This window comes from Aphidius gifuensis, linkage group LG3 (assembly GCF_014905175.1).
Source record: "Aphidius gifuensis isolate YNYX2018 linkage group LG3, ASM1490517v1, whole genome shotgun sequence".
NCBI classification, from domain to species: Eukaryota; Metazoa; Arthropoda; class Insecta; order Hymenoptera; family Braconidae; genus Aphidius; species Aphidius gifuensis.
This window is the reverse complement of record NC_057790.1, coordinates 964,373-985,601: the sequence shown is the minus strand read 5'-3', so window position 1 is coordinate 985,601 and position 21,229 is coordinate 964,373. Positions and strand designations below refer to the sequence as shown.

At 23.3% G+C, this 21,229-nt stretch overlaps 1 protein-coding gene across 5 annotated transcripts in view; it reads right to left on the bottom strand.

Annotated features, from left to right (window-relative positions):
* The window catches only part of LOC122851263 (venom metalloproteinase 3), a 44,740-nt gene that overhangs the window by 2,022 nt on the left and 21,489 nt on the right, over window positions 1-21,229 (bottom strand). For 2 of the 5 annotated variants that reach the window (XM_044150379.1, XM_044150381.1), the window contains exons 3-17: window positions 13,484-13,581; window positions 9,696-9,759; window positions 8,590-8,804; window positions 7,140-7,229; window positions 5,483-5,684; window positions 5,255-5,387; window positions 4,226-4,355; window positions 3,961-4,103; window positions 2,641-2,696; window positions 1,627-1,753; window positions 1,388-1,552; window positions 1,162-1,288; window positions 975-1,079; window positions 743-894; window positions 162-628 (exon numbers count right to left, since the gene is read on the bottom strand). In XM_044150379.1, coding sequence (XP_044006314.1) covers window positions 162-628; window positions 743-894; window positions 975-1,079; window positions 1,162-1,288; window positions 1,388-1,552; window positions 1,627-1,753; window positions 2,641-2,696; window positions 3,961-4,103; window positions 4,226-4,355; window positions 5,255-5,387; window positions 5,483-5,684; window positions 7,140-7,229; window positions 8,590-8,804; window positions 9,696-9,759; window positions 13,484-13,579 — 2,272 coding nt within the window. In that variant the 5' untranslated portion in view covers window positions 13,580-13,581. Of the gene's footprint in view, window positions 1-161; window positions 629-742; window positions 895-974; window positions 1,080-1,161; window positions 1,289-1,387; window positions 1,553-1,626; window positions 1,754-2,640; window positions 2,697-3,411; window positions 3,465-3,960; window positions 4,104-4,225; window positions 4,356-5,254; window positions 5,388-5,482; window positions 5,685-7,139; window positions 7,230-8,589; window positions 8,805-9,695; window positions 9,760-13,483; window positions 13,582-21,229 lie in introns of all 5 variants that reach the window. The other 3 variants (XM_044150382.1, XM_044150383.1, XM_044150384.1) reach the window with 3 other exon arrangements.

Here is a 21,229-nt window from a genome sequence, read left to right as displayed (position 1 = left end):
ATAATTGATTTCGATAGAAATAAGCCAAGCCAAGGCCCATGTATATTTTTTCATTTCCAGAATATTAAACCAGTCAAATAAAGAAATAAAAGTTTAAAAAAGAAATAATAGTTTTTCCAGTAGATTTTATCGAATTTTTCGAATTTGTCATTATTTCTTACCGCCATTATTGACGCGGTGATTTGGGTCATCAGTTGTTGTTGTTGTTGTTATTTTTTTTGTTGTTGTTGATGGTGTTTGTGTTACCGAGTATTTGTATGGTGTTGATTTTTTATTAAATGTCGGTCTATATGTACTAGGACTTCGTGAAGTTGTTGAGTAATTATTGTAAAACCAATTATAATAATTGTGTGTTTTTTTAGTTGTTGATAAATTAGCTTTGCTATATTTTTTATCATAAATATTATTTGATATTGATGTTGTTCTAAATGTTGTTGTGGTTATTGGTGGTGGTGTTGTTGTTGTTGTTGTTGTTGTTGTGTAAATGTATGGAGTATAACGCAATGTCGTCGAGTAATATGCAGTTGAAGAATGATACTGATCATTCTCATTGTCATTGTATGATGACGAGGATGATTCCTCATATTGAGACATTGGTAAACTTTGTGTTGTTGAATCCCACTTGTACCTATTTATCATTGGGATATATATATTTTTCATACAAACAAAAAATTTATATTATAAATAAATAAGCCAAATTTACAAATAAATAAAATATAATTATTTTAATATTATAAATTACCTGTAATCTGTGTCATTCAGCTGAGAATATGACGGAACATTTTGTCCTCCAGGATTGTAAATTGTATCATGTCTAACATACGTTGGTATATTTTGTGTATAATCTGGTATTATGTTTTCATGTTCAGCAACACATTTACCATTTAAACAGTACTAAAAATAATAAAATATAAATAAAATACAAAGCTTGATAAATAAATTATAATTTAATAATATATAATAGCTGTTATTACTTGTCCATCACCACATGGTGAACCCTCAGCAGCAGGTCTGTATGCAACACAATATCCCGAGCCAGCATCAAAACAAAATAATTGTGCGCAAACCCTGTCATCTTTCTGCAATAAAAATAATTCAAATATAATTTAACAATGAATGAATAATATATTTGTATATATAATTTTATAAAATAGTACTTACAAAACATGCACTCGTGCCACGATCTTTACGACACTGTGCATCCAATGATAATAATTTACCAGGTAATACTCGAGGCAGTGCTTCATCTTCATGTGGCGCATTATAAAGACAAGTTGCAGTGTCACCACTTGGAAAAAAAACGAGAAAATAAATATAATTAATATTCAACTGTGTGTAATATTTAATATTATATAATAAATTATATTTTTTTTGATTGCTTAATTACTTGAGAAAATGATGAAATGATGATACACTGCAGTGTGACCATTTGAAACCTTTTTCAGTGTGTCGAAGATCACTCATTATGTAGCCATCTTCCCATCTACATTTTTCAGCACCTGGACCACCAAGATAACTCGGTGGTGGTGAACCATCATGCACAGCACCAAGTCTATTTAATTAATTTAACAATCATATTATTTTATGAAATATCATTTTGTTTTTTCGTTTTTTTTTTGTACTTACAAATGACCAACTTCGTGAGCTGCAACAATTATTCCACTGAAACCACCAGTGTCCTCGATTATTGCAACTGAATTGACCTTCTCAAGACGTTTGTTGACAACACAAGCACCTCCCACATATGCAAACCCTACATGGACAATTATAAATTACTTTTTCATATTTTTTATCATTTAAATTATCACTTTTATTAAACTATTTACTACAAATTTTTTTTTAATTAAAAACTACTTGTTATTTTTATATTTAGTTGTTTTAATAAATTTTATATTTTGTTATCAATTAAAGATTGAATAAATTATTTTATTTCTTTTTAAGAATTAATTAGCATGTTTGAAAATATAGTTAAAAAAATTTTTTTTAGTTACAAAAGCTTGGTGGTAGTACAAGTGATAAATACAGCATGCAATTATTGTTAATATATTTTATATTTAAGTCCCACTCATACAGAAAACAGAGAGACTCACCAAACACGATTTGCTTATTTTTTTTTTTGTCATTTTGAGTAAAATCTTGATAAAATGATTAACAGACACAAGACACAAAACGAGTAAATAAATATCAAGACAATAAAATAGTCCAGGATTCAGTATAAATATTTTCAGGGAAAATTAAAAAAAATCAGTACCAGATTGAAAAATATAAACAAAATTTTCATCTTTTAAAAATTTCAAGAAGAAAATTTACAGATAACATAAATATTTAAAAATAATTATAAAAAGCGAGTGTTTTTTTTTTTTGTTTTTTTTTTGTGCGTAGAACGTGCGTTGACTTGCTGAAGAATAAAAATGAAAATTAAAAAAAATATTAACAATTAATATTAACAAATAATTTTGAAATAAAACACAAAAAAATAGTGGCAGCGTGAAAAAATAATTAAGACAATCAAAGTTCATAATCGAATATAGAAATATAAAAAACAGTGCAAGTGCTCGAGACAATAATGGAAAATAATATCTCGTTTCTTTTTTTTTGTTTAAATATTTAATTTTTTTTTTTTTTCAAAAAGAAACGTACCTGCTGTTCCTCTATTGCACACATCATTTGCATATTGCCTCCTGCACATATCTAATCTGCAACGCAATAATAAAAAAATAAAAAAAATAATAAAAAAATATTTCTTAATATGGTAATTACTTTTTGAGGGTTGATATAACCGACCACGTCACGAGACAATTGGTACAAATATAATTGTAAAAAATGATATTTAAAAAAATTAAAATAAAATTGTTTTTGATTTTTTTTTTGATGAAGAAATACCTTCGAGCGAGATGATAAGTGTGCAAATTTTTTGGAGAGGATTTATTGACAATTGCATTATGAGGGAATAATTGAAAATGACGTGATGATTTTTATGAAAATAATTAAATTTTTTTTTAACAATGTGCCGTCGATTGTTGTCCGTCTGCATTCTAGGAACTTTTGTTGTGTCGACTCTCAGGTTCTCGATTATTAAAATATTAAAATATTAATATTTATTATTTTTATAAATACTATCCAATAACCAAAATACGTCGGTTTAATATAAAATCATTCAGCATGCATTTGTTAATTCATTCATTCTAAAATTTAATAAATTATTTTGTTTTTTAATAATGAATTTAAAGCTCTATGATTTTAAATTTATGTAAAAAATTATTTAAACTAGCATATGAATTATTTATATAATAATAAAACTATTTACAAATGCCTTATTTTTTATGAATCATGTAAATTAATTTAAATAAATATTTTTATATTAAAAAAAAAATTAAATTGAAGCATTCATCTCTGTGAAATTGAGCATACCGGCAGTTCCCTTTGTGCAGCGACCGCCTTTCCTACGACGGCACATATCATACCTGTTTATAAAAATTTAAAAAAAAAAGAAAAAAGTAACAAATAAATTTATAGCATGAAAATATTAATTAAAACATGAAAATAATTTCTACAATTTACATGAAGCTATATCAAAAAAAAAAATAAAAAATAATCAATTGAAAATAATTATTTTTAATTACCCTTTAAATTGAAGAAAAAAATTTCTTTTGCAGCGAAATTTTTAACGAAATAAAATGGTCAAATAGTAAACAAGAAAAAAATTATTAAAAAAAATAAATAGTAATAATATTTACCATAAAAAATATGTACTTTTTACATGGTAAATTCCGAGTCAATGATTTTCCGTAAAATTTTAATGAGTAGAAAAAAAATATTAAAACAAAAAGTAATCAAAAAAATAAATTATTTCCGTGACTAGATGGAAGATGTTTTTTTTTTTTTGTGAATGAGTGTCGTTCCGCATTGGTACACGATGTAAATTAATATTCAGATTTTTACAATACGTTAATTTCTTACTTTGTCACAGCAACAGCAATATCATAAACCGGAAGTCTCCTCTCCCGGAAAAGATATTTGCCCATGTCGGTCAGTGCTGCTGCTGAGTCAATCGCATCACGACCAACACGATTTCTTTCTAAATATGGTGTTGCATCTCTGCCCTGTTTAATTTTAAATACAAATTTTTTTATAAATTATAATATACACACATCATTACGCTTTTTTTTATTAATTATTTTCTTCGATTAATTTTTGTAGAATAATAATGAATCATTTATGTTACCCGTGATATTATTATTCCAGCAATACTGATACGAATTTTTGGTCCTTTTAGAAGTTTATATCTCATGTCAACACCATTCCAAAATGATACAAAGTATCTTTTTATTTGAACGTTGTCACCACCATGCAATCTAGTAGAAGTTATAAAAAATTATTATAATAATTATACTGTAAACAATTTATTTTAATTTATATTTATTAATTATTTTAATAATTTCAAATATTTATTTGATAAAACAATTATTGTTTTTTATTTTAAATAAAATATTTATATATTTATGATAGTCCATTGAATATATCAAGTGAGATGATGGTCGAGTGGGCAAGAGCCTTAGCTCACCTTGCTATGCTGTTAGACTCCTGTTCAAATCCCCATAGAAGAAAAATATTGGTATATGTATGTATTTAAAATTACCGATTATATATAAAATGATACATTAAATACGTTTACGTTCAGCGTTTGAGGCATATATCTTCTGGCATAGATAAGTAAGACAAAAAATTACTTGATCTACGCTAGAATGTGTATGATCCTCAAATGCCAAAACTTTTTTTATTTTTTTTTATTCATTATTTTAAAAAGTTTAATTATTCTTTAAAAATATTAATGACAGTATTGTCAAATAATCCCCAAACGTGTAAATGAAAATTATAATTGTCCATTGTCTTGAAAATAATTATAAACAAATTAATATTGCATTCAACAAAAATCTTTAATAAATTTAAAATTAATTAATCATCATATTTTAATGACTCAATGTTATTATTATTTATTATTTTGAATTTATTTATTTTCAATATTCAACTTTCAAGTATTCTATAAAATATTAATTTTTCTATTAGTTATATAATAGCAATAATAATTTTTTGTACAAATAAATATTGAAATTTATTAAAACATTTTATTTTTGTTGTTAAATCCTACCATGTCTCCTTATTTTGCAAGCATTTTAAAACGATTGAAAAATTTAATGAATTATAGTTTTTTTTTTTTTAATTTTAATTGTTAATAAATTTAATTTATTTTTACCTGTAACCATCGTAATCAACGATGCACAGTATTTCCGGATAAATGACGTAAGGTGCTTCGCGTTTTGACCTCCTTGAGTTAACGGATCTTTTAGACCTGAACTTTTTTGACAGATGATCTGGTTCCATGAGCACTTGAAATAGAAAAAAGAAAAAAACATTCTATTTAATAAAAATTACAATATATTAATTTATTTGATAAATTATAATAAAATAGTATTTTTATTACTGAAATCACTAAATTCTTCGTCCAGTGGTCTACTCGTTCTTCTGAATACAACATGATGATGAGTTTGACTCAAATTTCTTTTAGTTCTTGTTACATTTGGAAGTAAATTTGACTCGTGTAACATTTCTGTAATTGGTACAACATCATTTGTAATACGTTTTGGAAGCGATCGAATAACCAGATCCGATCCAATGTTTCCTTCCTGGCAAAATAAATAAAACAATTCAAACCTTAATTAATAATCTAAACAACAAAACGACCCAAATGTTTTAAATTTAATTTTATATAACTCTTAAAATAATTAATTATAACCCAACAAAATATATGCTAAATATTCCAAACAATTTCGTTGAATAAAAAATAAAAAAAATGACTGCTTCAAGCTAAAGAAAGCTAGACCAAAAATAAAAAAACATGACAGCCAGACACAAAAGCCAAGAAGGATGAGCAGTATTTCATTGCTCGTTCAACGGTTTATGAACCCACTGGGCCATCATCAAGAAGAGTGAAAGCGAAAGGTCAAGACACACTGGGTTACTTTGAACAAGCTTTTATATATCTAAAAAATATTATATTATAATATACCATCAACAACTACGAGTTGCATAATCGGTCAAACGTCGCTATATAATCAACGTGTCATTTGAATTAATTTATCTAAACTTTGACAGTCTAAAATCATTTGTAAAAAATATCTTTGACTTTTTTTTTTTTTTGCAGACAATAATAAATTTAAAGTTAAATAAAGATATAATTATAACGATAAATATAATGTCATGGAAAATGTCATCAACTGACACATGCGACAAGTAGAATTATTTGAAAAAAAAATTTTCTTTTTTTTTTCCAGTAGTAATAAAAAATTGAAAAATTAAATAGAAAATATATATAAATTATGTAAAGACATGGAATTTTTTTTTAAATACCTGAATGATTATTATCATTATTGCTCATAGAATATAATGAAGCGTTTCGATGTTGCAAAAATGAAGGAAAAAAAATTTTTTTTTTATGAAAAAAAAAGGTGTGCAAGTTGTACACGATGCGTGACCGAGGTGAAATACATTGCCGGAGGAATTGTTTAATTATTTTTTAATAAACCAGATGCAAGTATGTCCATAAATTTAATATAAAAAAATTGAATAAAAAAAAAAGTGATTGTTAGTAGAGGCGAGGACATGTAGCCTGTCGTCGCCCTCCAATTGTCTTTCACCTTGATAAATCAAAAGGCTCTCCAATTTCGAAAATGAATGAATAATATTTGATAAATGCTATGTCAAATAAAACTGGGACAATAAATAGACATTTATATACATAACGATTTGTAACAAGTGCACAAAAAAAAAACAACAAATGAAAATGAGGACAGAAATATTATTTCAACATTATTCGCCACACGATCACGATTGTCTTTGCCACCCTCTAATTGTTTTTTCCGTCAGTTGTTTAAAATTGTTTTTTAAAAAAAAATTTAATAATCATCATTTAGGAATATAACACAATACGATGAGTTGCAACTATATCACCATAATTATGAAAAGAATAAACAAGCTTTTTGTTTATTTTGGCTTGATATTTTACGAAATGTTTTTAATAATAAAAATGGTGTGTTTTGTTGTGAAATAATATTTAGAAAATGCTATTATTTAAAACTTACCACTAGGACTTTTCCATTGACATCACGATGCAATAATATTGACGCCATATTTTTTGCATCTTGATATATTTCACCGATATCAGCATTTCCCTAATTAAAAAAAAAAAAAACATGAAAATTAATTATTTATAGTAATTACGGTATTGTGCTTTAAATAAATTTTATTCAAGTCGTTTTTTATTACAAAATTATTCCAAGAATTCAGTAACAATGAAATAATAAAATTAAAAAAAAATTCATTGATAAAAAATGGTTTTAGTTGAATGAGACGTTTCCGAGAATAGGGTCGTATTTTTTTTGCTTGTCCCTTTAAATTTCTTTTGTGTTGTTTTTTATTTACACAAAGGGATTAGCCTAGTTTTTTTTCTCGGAAAAAAATATACTCTTTGACTTTCCTGACCTACATAAATTAAATGGAACAAAAAATTAAATGACTGTGTTTAAATGAAAAGTTTCAGGATATCAAATTATCCTGAAATAAAATAGCCTGGTTGATAATTTATTTTTTTTTTAAATTTATTTTTATCATACGTTTTTGACGTGTTGTTTTAATGACTCAATTTTATTATTATTTGAAATTTAATTTTTTTTAATATGTACTCTTTAAAATATTCTAAGAAATGTTAATTTTTTTTTTTTTGATTTTTATTTGCTAGTGAATTTTTAATATAATTTCAATGGTTTTTTTTTCATTTGAAGTTTTTTTTTCGAATAGATATTTTTAGAATAATGTAATCAAAAATAAAAATTAAACATTAATTGAAATGTCATTGATTTTTTGAATATATTGTAAACAATTTATTTTAATTTATATTTATTTTTTGTTCTAATAATTTTAAATATTTATTTGACATAAAAAAATTATTGTTCTCTTTTTTTTGATGGTTTCTTATTTTAAATAAAATATTTATATATTTATGATAGTCTATTAAATAGCAGTTAATATCAAGTGAGACGATGGTCGAGTGGGCAAGAGCCTTGCCTATGGTGTTTGTAATCCTGAGTTCGAAACCTATCTAACTTACGCGTTTTTATTATACAATACCTAATCAGGATATTTGCAGGTTGTGTTTCAGCGTTTGGGGCATATATCTTCTGGCATAGACAATTAATAAAATTACTTGATCTACGCCAGAATGTGTGATCCTCAAACGCCACAACTTTTTTTTATTTTTTTTTTTCAAATAGATATTTTTAGTAATGTAATCAAAAAAAAAAAACGAAACACTAATTGAAATGTCATTGATTTTTTAAATGCTTAAAAATATAAATTTTGTCAAATTAATAATACAAAAATAATTAACTAAATATTGTTGATTTTCAATTGGAAAAAAAAAATATATATATATTTATAAATTTCAAGTCATGATCACGGTCATTTATAATTAATATTAACATGAATAATTTATTTAAAAAAAAAAAAAAAAGTTATGAATTTAGTTAATATTACCTCAGGAACTTGTTCATAGTAAAGGCCATCTGGACTTGTGTCATTTCTGGAAACAGTCCACATGGATACGTGTTTGCCTGATTTAATAAGACCCTCTGTTGGCTTCAAGGACAATTTGTAGTTGTTTCCAAATGCCTTAAGGTGAATTTCTGGTTCGCCAAACAAGCTGTTTTTATTATTCGTGTGGAGAACAGGCACGATCTCGTATGATGGCACTATTTTTTTTTTTAAATTAAAAAAACATATAAATATTGGAATTTATTAATCAATTTCTTAATGAAAAATTGATCCTCAAATTATTTAGCTTCTTTGGATGAATCTTTATAATTTTTTCTCCATTTCCTTTGCTAATAAATATATTTACTATTTTTTTTTTTCGTTTTAGCAATAACGGTAATCATGATGAATTTAAAATTTTCAGAATACATCAATTTTTTTTTTATTTTTGAATATATAAAATAGATAATATTCCGATGAAATTATTTAGTTCTTTGGTCGTAAAAATGTTCCCACGATTCACGAAGATTATGATTGAATTTTTACAGAAATTTTATAACTCCAAAAAAAAAAAAACAGATATCATTTTTAAATAAGATAAATAAAAAAATAAATAAAACAGTTAATTCAAGCTGACAAATTGATTAAAGATGCTTCCGGGAATATTATAAATTCAAAAAATAAAAAAACACATATATTAATTTACCAGAATTTAAAATTAATTTACCGCATATTACAAACAATATCAAAAAATAAAAAAAAATATTAATTAATAATAATTTATCAAATAAACTCACGCCTTTAACTGTCAAATAAAAATATCAAATTTAAAATATATTAATGATATTATTTGATGGATATCTTGGCACCGTGGTGAGTTTGGAATTTTTATTAATTTCAACTAATAGCAAACGTTGAAATATTTCCAACTTTTTTTTAAAAATTTAAAATTTAAAAAAACGATAAAGAAATGATATTTATAATTAAATATAAATAGAAGGATAATTGTAAAACGCTTTCATTTTTACGTCAGGTAATTAATAAAAAATGTAAATATAATTTTAATGTTTATCTTGAAATTGATCAGCTAATAGGACTCATCAACTTACCAGTCTCGTCATCCGACGTCTGGAACACTGACAGTCTCTCGTCTGCCGTCATTCGTTCGTGTATCTGAAATAAATAAAAAAAAAATAATTTTAAAAATAAATTATATACCTGTACATCAAGCTGATCCCATCAATTTTACTGGATGACATTAAAGTGTTGGATAAATATATCTAGTTAAAATCGATAATAAACAATCTTTCAAAATGTATTATTAATTTTAAAAGATCAAATTATCTTCATATTAATTGAATTAATTTACTTTCACTACTACATTATCTGCGCAAACAAATTATTTATTTATTTTATAATTTATTTATTATTATAATTATTGCATCAAGTGTTAGCATAATAAAATGCTTTTATTTTTTTTTTTTTTGAGGCAAATAAAATGTTGAAAAATTTATAGAAAAATATTTTGCAAATAACTTGGCTATTTGCTTTTTAAACTGATCAATTAGGCTTAATTTATTAACAGTATAAAGACGTATGTCCACTGAACATGTGTCTTAATTAATTAAAAAAAATTGCAGCTTCTTTTTTTTTTTTTATTTAATTTTAAAATAAATATTTCACGTTTGGAAAATATTTGACAATACTGTCATTAATATTTTCAAAGAATAATTAAACTGTTTGGAATGATTATAAAAAAAATTTTTGGCGTTTGAGATTCATATATTCTGGCGTAGACAAGTTATTTTTTTAATTATCTATGCCAGAAGATATATGCCTCAAACGCTGGATTTGGAATGACCTTAAATCTCATTAACAACAGCTGATATCTTAATATTCTGAGGTATTCGAGCCAGAGGATTATGTAGTGACCATATTACCAATATGTATGTCTAGGTTTTGAACTCAGGCCCAATAACACCATAGGACAGACTCTTGTCCACTCGACCATCATCTTACTTGATATTAATTGCTATTCAATAGACTATCATAAATATAGAGAAAAAAAAAATTGATATTTAATTTTTTATTGTTTAAATAGAACTGTTATTATTGAATAAAAATAAATAATAAAATTTTTTATTTAATATTAAATAACAAAGTCATAAAAATAAATAAAATTATGATGGAAATAATTTTTGTAAATTTTTTAAACCTATTGTTTTCCGAGCTTTTTAATTAATTTTTTTTTTCGAAAGCTTTTTGCAGACAATAAAATAATATATTTTTATTATTATTAAAAATTTCTTTTCATCTAATTACACAGGTAGACTGAGTATGTAATAGGGCTCGTAATATTCATCAGTAAAGTATTGAAAAAAAAAAAATAAAGGAAAAAAAATTGTAAAAGGTCGAGATAATATTACGAGCTCAACACATGTGCAAGTACATAAAAAAGTGAAAGGATGATGCGCCTGAGACGATCGCGTGTTGCCCGGATACAATATACAAAATATAAATCTCAACAATCTGACGTGATTTTATCAACGCGAACCGGTGAATCCTCTTTTTTTATGTATTTATTTTTTTGCTCACCTATTACGAGACCAGATCAGAGCTTTGTTAATTTATTATTTATTTTCAAAATACAAATTTTTTTTTTTTAATCGTCATTGGTTAATAATACAAAAAAATTTTTATTTGATATTCAAATGAATTTTTTGAGTTGTTTTATTGAACTTCAAAAAAATTATTATATATATCCAGTTAATTTTGAGACTTTCTTTTATTTATTATTTTATATATTGGGTAATAAAATTGATCGAGAAATTTTTTTTTTCTTTATTATATTTATTGTTGATTTTTATCGGGGTTTTATTTTTTATTTATAAAATATTGTTTGGTAATATTACAAAAGGATGAGTTGACCTCGATACGAATTGAGAGTGAAAGGAATATAATATCGAAATCAGGGCGTTTCATTCGTAACCAATCTCAAACATTCGTGATTTTGTAGCATTAATTTTTTATCCTGATCAAGATCACAAAGACTTTATAGACAATAAAAATATTTTGAATAAATAAATGATAAAAATACTGTCAAAAAATTATCTAAAAGTTTTTAAAATGATTAAATAAAATAAATAAATCAATTAAAATAGTAATTTCAATAAAAAATCCTCGAATAAATGTAAAATATTTTCAACTTTTTAAAATAACTCATAAATTCAACTGTAAAATAAAAAAGTAAAAAATATAATTTACATTTTCAACAATCACGAGTTGAATTAATCAATAAAAATTCCAAAAAGTTTAGAAATAAATTTATTTATTCAAATAAATAAAATTAGAAAATGAATACTGAATTTATCTCCAGGATGTTGGAAAAAAATTTATTGTCTCAGAAAATTTTTACAACAATAATAATTAGCAACAAAAAAAAAACAGTGGCACTGTGTCCTTGATAATTTAACCACTGACAACTGTCACGTCTGAGTCTCTAATGAGCTGTGAATAAATACGAAATACTTTTGAAATAATTTCACCACGTTGATAAAATAATATTTCAAAATTTTGTAATAAGATATTTTAATTGCCCTGTAATTTATATTCGCATGCATTTATTATTTTATTAATTTTAAATATTTATTTGATAAAACAATTATTGTTTTTTATTTTTTTATGGTTTTTTATTTTAAATAAAATATGTATATATTTATGATAGTCTATTGAATAGCAATAAATATCAAGTGAGACGGTGGTCGAGTAGGCAAGAGTCTTGCCTATGGTGCTTGTGGGCCTGAGTTCGAAGCTGTAACTTGTGTCCAAACTGTTTCTTAATAAAATATTTACAAGTTGAGTTTTAGCGTTTGAGGAATATATCTTCTGGCATAGACAATTAATAAAATTACTTGATCTACGCCAGAACATATGATTCTCAAACGTCCTTTTTTTTTATTATTTCAAATAGTTTAATTATTCTTTAAAAATACTAATGACAGTACTCTTAATTATTTGTTAATAATAATAATATAATAAAATTATCAAATATTCCTCAAACGTGTTAATAAATATTCAACATAAATTTAAAATTAATTAGTTATTATTATTTTAAATTTATTCATTTTCAATATTTAACTTTCAAGTATCCCTTTATAAAATAGTTGATAAAATAATATTTCAAAATTTTGTAATAAGATATTTTAATTGCTCTGCAATTTATATTCGCACGCATTTAAAAATTAAAACAAATAAATTTATATAAATATAAATAAAAACAGAAAGTGTAATTAAATTATTGATGGCAAACGTGCATTAGCAATAAATGTTTAATGTAGACAGGCAAATAATTTTGTCGGAAGTGAACGATGATTTGACGTGGATAACGTGACCGCGTGATATACCAATGAGCCATTAAAATAAAGTGAATTAAGTTAGAAAAAAAAATTAACCATATAATACCTTCATGAGCTAGGGCAATGATTTTATATTTTTTTTTAATCGTGAAACAATTTAAATGCAAATTTACGTCGATTTGCTTGCCAATCATTTTGTAACACGAATGAAAAATCCAGGAAGTTTTGCACGCGACGTGACAAAACTGTCTTTTCAAATGAAAAAAAAAAAAAACAACACACAAATAGACATTGAGTAAAAAGACAATTTAAATTACTTTTTTTCTTTTGGAGAATAATGCATAATGAAATTTTATTTTCCCATGGTTTTGACAATAAAATGATGGGATTTTAACAAAAAAATATTTTATTGAATAATGTAAAGCATTACTTTCACGTTGCACATTTGTCATTGGAAGAAAAAAAAAATATTTACCAGAACAATTAACAATTTCATGAAAATTAAATATTATTTTTATTTAAATTATTTTTTGGTGAATTACCTTGTGGCATTTTGCGACAGATATTATGATCATGCACAGTAACACAAAGGTGCGGATCATTTTGTGTTGAGATATTTCTGATTGGCCTCTCCACATCTCTGTAAAAAAAAATTTTTATAATTATTATACAAACTGGAAGATGTTAAAGACAATAATAGTCTAAACAATTTAATAACACAACTAAAAATCAACGTAGAAAAATATTTAGACGAAAATTTCTCATAGAAATTGAGACAGCATTCGAAATCGAAATTGTTTCGATTTCGTTTAATTTCGTTTTGATTTTTCTACCATAGTTCCTAGTAATTCTATTTTAACTCTTAAAATACTCAAAAATTTTTATAAAATAATTTAAAAATTAGCTAATAATAGTATAAACAGCGTCGTTTAAAAAAAAGCAAAAGCAAATCAATTAAAAAAATATATAAACATGTATTAATAAATAATGTGTTCATTCATAAATTGAATATTATCATCCATCATGCAGTATAATAACATATCTCAATGGGAATATTTAAAATAGAAAAAAATAAAAAAAAAAAATCTATGTCATGGGAATGTTTTTGTTTCTAATTTGCAGTGCGTGATTTTTTTTCATTTTTTCTATTCAAGGTTTCTATATTTTTTTTTATGATAATAGAATAATTTTTTTGTTCTTTTGCCCTTGTCGTCATAAAGACATTTAGTTGTTTTATTTTTGTTAACATCAATGCTAAAATATTGCATTAGCTTGACAGTGTTAATGTGACATATAAATTCATGCATATTATTAAATAAATATATCTAAGACACATACGAAGCAAGGTTGCATAATGATGGTCGAGTGATTGTCCAAGTTATGTATTTTATAATAAATAGACGAGTTTAATATTACTGATAATTCAACAAAAGACATGTTGAAAAACGTGTGACCAAACTAACCTTCGATGTCATGTCTTTTTCACAACTTAGAAATGATATTTTACAAATTAAAAAAGTTTTATTTATTACTGTTGACACTGTCTCAGCCCACACACTCTTTACTTGTTGAAGAAATTAAAAATAAATTATTCAGATAAATGCTAATAGTAAGAGCACTGAAATTATCCCGGAAGAAAGTAACATGAAAAAATTTTTAATAAAAAAAACAATAGACTTGAGCATAAATTTTATTTTAAAAAAAAATGACACAAAAAATGGTTATTGATTTTCGAATTGACATTTTTTGGCATTTAAATATTTTTGAATCAATAATATTTTGCAAATTGATCCTTTGTGTCAAGGATAACTGGAATTTTTTGTTTTTTTATTTTTATGGTTTAAATATTGTTATTTAAATTATTAAATTAAATTAAAGATTTGAAATGAGGGCGAGAAGGAAAAAAAATTAAGATAAATTTATATACATGTTGTTATTAATTTTGACTCGTAATTTATTTAATAGTTAATTAATGAATTTATTTATTTCAATTATGAGTTTGTTAATTAATCAATTTATCAGTTGTTAATTAAAAAAATTTATAAAGTCATTTATTAATTAATTAAGAATTTATTGATTTATTTTAACTGGAAATTTGTCCAATAATTAAATGTCTTCTAAAAAAATTCATGGTGATCATGGGGATGTATATAATTTATTTAATTTCGGCATTTTTTAAGAGACAAAAAATTACTTGAAAAAAATTATAAATAATGTATATTGTTATTAATTTTAACTATGATTAAATGATAAATAAATTTTTGAATAATTCGATAAATTTAATGTAAATATCAGTTTATTAACTAATTAATTAATTAACTAATAATTAAAAAAATTTATAAACTCGTTTAATAATTTAGTAGATTATTTAATTATTTATTTATTTTGAATAGATGTATTTGTGCATCTAGAAAAATTCATAATGGTTTTTGTTTACATTTCAAGCAAAAAAATACTCCAAAAAATTGGACTTGGGTCTTTTTAGCTTGGTATAATAATAATGTAAATAAAAAAAAAAAAAAAATACACTAAAGAGATTCAAAGTGATATTTCTTATCAAGTAATATCTTGATGGTATTTGCTTATTCATGATGGGTTTTATTGCTTTAACAATCTTGCGGGCATACACCTTGACTTGATAATGTCTTGTCATCAATTATTCAATGGCACTATCCACAGAAAAAATAAAATTTAAAATATCATTATTGTTTTTATTTTAAAATATACGCATAATATAAAAATTTAAAATTTAATGATATTATTTAGGAAATTTCCAGATGTATATTATGACGAAGGTCAATTTATTTATTTTTTTAAAAAATACATCGTAATAATAATTACATTCAATATTATTTTAAATAATATTCAATATTCTAAATATTTTTTTATATTTATTTTTTTTTTCCTTTTATTATTTTAATCTTATTTTGTGTAAATTTAACATTCACAAAATGAAAAAAAAATGTTTTTATTATTCATTTATTGTCAACTTAATAATTACCTAAAATTTATGATTTTTATTTTTTTAAAAATACAATAACAAACAATTAAAAATTATTTAAACAAAATTTATAAATAAAAAGTTTTTAATTTTTTTTTTTAAATTCAAACTATCAATTTATTTTAGATCAACAAATTATCCTCCCAATTTATCTAATAATTATTAAAATTGATGATTAATGTTAAGCCTCAAGAAATTAATTTACTATAAATTTCTGATTCTTTTTTTTTGTTTGCCAGGACTTTGAGTGAAAAAAAAATTATGCAAGCTGTTGATGAGGATTAATTTGATGAACAATTATCATATGAATGAGTTAATATAATTTTTAATACTCAAATCAATAGGTCGTTGCAACCGGATATTGATTCTTCACTCTAAGAAAAACGCCAGACGATCCAAGGTCACTTTTGTCTGGCAAGTGTGGTGAAGGTCCAACTTGCATACTCGACTTTTCAAAATTTATATTATATTTTTTCCTTATTTATTATATTTTAATTTTATTTATATTTATTACTTGTAATTAGTATAATTGTCATTATAATTCATTTGACAATCAAGATATTATCAGTTTGATTTGGAATATATTGGAATAGATTCCCAGTGACCAATCATCCAGAAATTATTTAGATTATTTATATCGATTATTATTTTATGCTGTTTATAATTATTTTCAATGTAACGTACAACCTTTTTTATATTTTACATATAATTATTCAATTGAAAATTGATTTATCATACATTTTAATTAAATCAAATTGTTATTTATTACATTTATTGTTATTTATTTATTTCTGGCTTTTTTTATACTTGAAAAATTTAAAAATTGATAGTGAATATTTTTGGAATAAATTGTTTGTTGATTTACCAATTGGCATTATTAATTTTAGTAAATTGATATTTTTTTTGCTCTAAATCTGTTGAGTTTGAAATTATTTATTTTTTTAGCTGATTATTGTGGCTTTATTTGACTTGCTGGTTTGAATTTATCAGGGTCGAAATGAAACATTGAACCGATGCTGTAAAAAAAATATCAACTCGACTATACTACCTTGATATATTTTATTTTTTTTTTATAATTTAAACCAGATAAATATTTAAAGTTGGAAAATGATACTGTTGAAAGAATAATTTTTTATATTTATCAATTGAATTTATTAAATTTATAATGTTTGTAATTATATATTCATTTGATTTCAATCGTGAGAATAGATTTTAATTACAACCTCGAAGAATTAATTTTAATTGACGAATTATTATCATTTATTCGTGAAAAAAAAAAAAATAATAATCAGTTTTAATAACAGTTGTATCCCACAACACAAAGGCAATCAATTAATTTTTTTATTTCAAATCTGATTTATTTTTTAAATTAAGTCAATAGATTTCGATTAATTTAAAAAACTAGAATATATTTTATTGTTGTCATTAATATTTTCAAAGAATAAATTATTTAATTGGTAATAAAAAATTACCTTTTTATTTTCTTGAACAAAAAAGTATTTGGCATTTAGGGCAATTACATTCTGGCTTAGAAACAGGGAGATTATATTCATCCCAACTGTTTCTATGCCAGAAGGTAACTGCCCTAAATGCCATGTATCAGTTTCTGATAATCACATTGGTTCGACACAAACCTTTGAATATCATTTGTAATTCAATATATTTTCGTTATCAGTTATTGTCGATCTTTATCAGATTACGCTTCTGAAAGATTTTGAACTCAAGATTAAGCACCGTAGGCAAGACTCTTGCCCTGAACCACTGAAACTCACTTGAATTTACTGCATTCATTGACTATTATACAACCTACATGGATACTGACTATTTTCTATATTCTACCATTACATCTACATTGATATTCTATATTAAAATGATGTAAAGTGAACTTTAAATACCTCTTTTTTTTTTAAATAAAAAAAAATGAATATAAATTTGATGGATAAACAATTCATTGTGAATATGATTTATCTGTTATCTCGATGGCATAATTTTAAATTATTAATGATATTCATAATGCAATAATAAATGATTGTAATATGCGTTGCAGATGGTCAATACAATAGACTCGATATTTCTCTCTCTCTATCTCTCATCAGATAATAATAATTTTATATTTAAAAAATGTTTAATATTTATTAAAACACGTGTTTATCATTTGACACACGTCGCGGATTTCCGTATAAAAAATATCAATGTATATTATTTAATAACATTTTTATTTTCACGGTTATAAAAAAATATAAAAAAATTATATAATTATAAACAAAAGACACATGGAAAATTGATTCTTAAGTATTAGTATTTTATGTGTGTAACAGGTGATTTTATTACAAGGTTAGCCACTTTACTATTCACCTTTAACGACTTGTTGTTTTTTTTTTTTTCAAGTTAAAATTTGTTTTTTTTTTTTAGTTTTAAAATAGCGTAATAATTAAATAATAGTCTGTCACATAGTGAACTTGTTTTGGCACGATTTACAAAATGTTATAATAATAAATAAATGAAAAAAAATTTAATTATCACATAATTATAATTTGTATAGAAAAAAATTTAAAAATAAATAAATGGGAAATATATTATTTATAAATATTTTTAAATAAAAATTTTTATGATTGTTTAATTTATTTGACAGTATATTGAAAGTTTCTTAAAGGCTTTTCGACTTATCTAAAATTTACGATTTAATTTAACATATTTTTCACAATTTAGATGATTATAATTTTATTTTTTTTTATCTATATTTTTTATAATATTATTCTTTAATTCATGGATGGATGTTTATTAAAAAAAAAAATATATATATTGACATTTTAGTCAGTTTAATAAATAAAAATAATACTTGATTAATGAAATTTTATTATTATTATATTTTTAATCAATAAATATTGGAATTGATTTAATATTTAAATGAGTATTAGTTTTTTTTTTTTACTTGTTTCGGTGATCAAGTAGTTTGGCTGTTATTTACGTCAGACGGAGTTAAAATTATTTTATAAATTTAATTTACAACATTATGTCTGTGATGAGTTTTGATAATTGTTATAAATATTTTAGCAGAATGATTTTAAAAATATTTACACTGTTAAATATTTTTTCTATTGATTGGATAATTTTTTTTTTTAATTTTAGTTATTTATTTTGTGCGAAAAAATTATTTGAATATAGAAAAAATATAAATGTTGAGATAAAATTTATTTTGAATGAAAATTTTTAAAATTTTATTACATACAAAGTTTGCTGAATTTCATTGAAGTATTTAATTTGAGAAATAATTTTTTTTAGGAATTAAAATAGCATTGAAATTAAGCATTAACTGTTACTGAAATAATTATTATTTAAAATTAATAAAAAAAAATATTTCTCTCTTTTATAATTAATTTTTTTCAATTTAAAAATTGTTTCTTTGATTAACAGAAATTTTTATACGATCGTAAGTAACATAAAATTTAAATAATTATACAACTACCAAAATAATTATTCCTCGAAAACTCGAAACTAATTTTTTTCAATTTAAAAATAATCCCTTCGCCGTAAAAATTTTTTATTCAATCATAAAAAAAAATGCAAAAACATTCATCTCATCGTATAAATGAATCAGCTCTTTTTTTAAGCCTTTGAAATTGAATTTGTTCACCTGCAATTTGAGTCATCAGGTGTATAATAAAACCGCAAAATTATCCATGAGGTGATAAAAAATAAAAAAAGAATCCAAAAAAAAAAAAAAGCAAATTGATATATTTCACAGAGATAAAATAAAGGATCATTGACCTGTTCAATTCCAAGTAAAGCATCTGTTGTTTCTTGTGATTGACTCTTAAATAAAAATAATCATTAAAAAAAATAAAATTAAAAATAATAATAAAGGTGAATAGCACAATAAAATTTTAATAATTTACTGATGGAACATCAAGGTGTTAAACAAACCCACAAAAGTAAAATAAAACAACCTTAAATAAATAAAAAAAAATCCTATCCATTAGGCTAAATTCCAACAAACATAATTTAAAAAATATATTATTAAAAAAGTAAATAACCTTGGCTCGGTCAATCTCCATTTCACCATATAATATTTATTTATTTTCCTGTTCAAACTATAATTTTCACAATTCACAAGAGGACAAAAAGCCACGACATCTCTCAGGAATTTTGACTATAAAAAAATTAAAAATAAAATATAATAATAATATATTCTTGGGATTATTGAACGACACTGTCTTAAAGGAATAAAAAATACAAAAAAAAAATTTACAAAACCATAAACTTCATGTGAATTTTTAAATATCAATTTGAAATAAAATGAAAAAAAAAATTATATTAAACGGAAGTAAATTAGTGAAATAATAAATATGTGAAGCAATAAAAATTTTCTGTTGAAATTTGGCCTTTTTAAGAACTCTTGACAATTGACGACAAAAAAAAAAAAAGGATAAATTATTATAAAAAATAAATAATAGCAACACAATGTGCCGGAAATACTGTCCTTGTCGAATTTTTTTTTTTTTCACCTTTTCGTAACAATTTAAAAAAAAAAAAAAAACTTATTGGACAAGTAGACAATAAGTTGGTTTTTTTTGTTGGTTAATATATGTAATAATCGAAAAAAAATATATATACTTTTTAAATATTATTTTCATGATAGTGGTCCAGTAATTATACGTGGGCAATATCAACATGTTACACAAAGTGAGAGTATGCGAATTATTCTCACGCTCTTTCATTATATTATTAACGTTAAAAAAAAGTGAACGTTGACTTTGTGTATACGGTAATTTAATAAATATGGAGCTGTGTATATGTTTAAGTTATTTTTTTTATTTTTTTGCACGTCACCTAGTAACGATATAAATTTAAATTAAAAAAATAATATTATTTATAAATTATAACAGCTTGAAAATGAAAGATAAATTTAAATTTGTGATTTTATTTATTTAAATAAATTGACGAGATTTAATTGAAGCTAATTGGATCATTGATTATTTATAATATTATTTTATTTTTTTAAATTTGTTTATTATTATTTTTTTAATTTGTTTATTAATATTTTTAAAGAAAAAGTTTTTGAAATTTTTTAAAATATTTTTGTTAAATATTTTTTTAACCACAGAATGGAAAGTTTTTGGTTAAAAATATATATCGTCGGTTAATGTTATCTATATATTTTTTGATTTGAAAATATAATTCTGTGGTTTTTTTTTTTTTTAATGTAAGATAATCAGTGTGTCCATATGGCAATGCAGGCAGATGCAAGGATAACAACTTTCTTGGTTTCAACGTAAGCACCATAAAT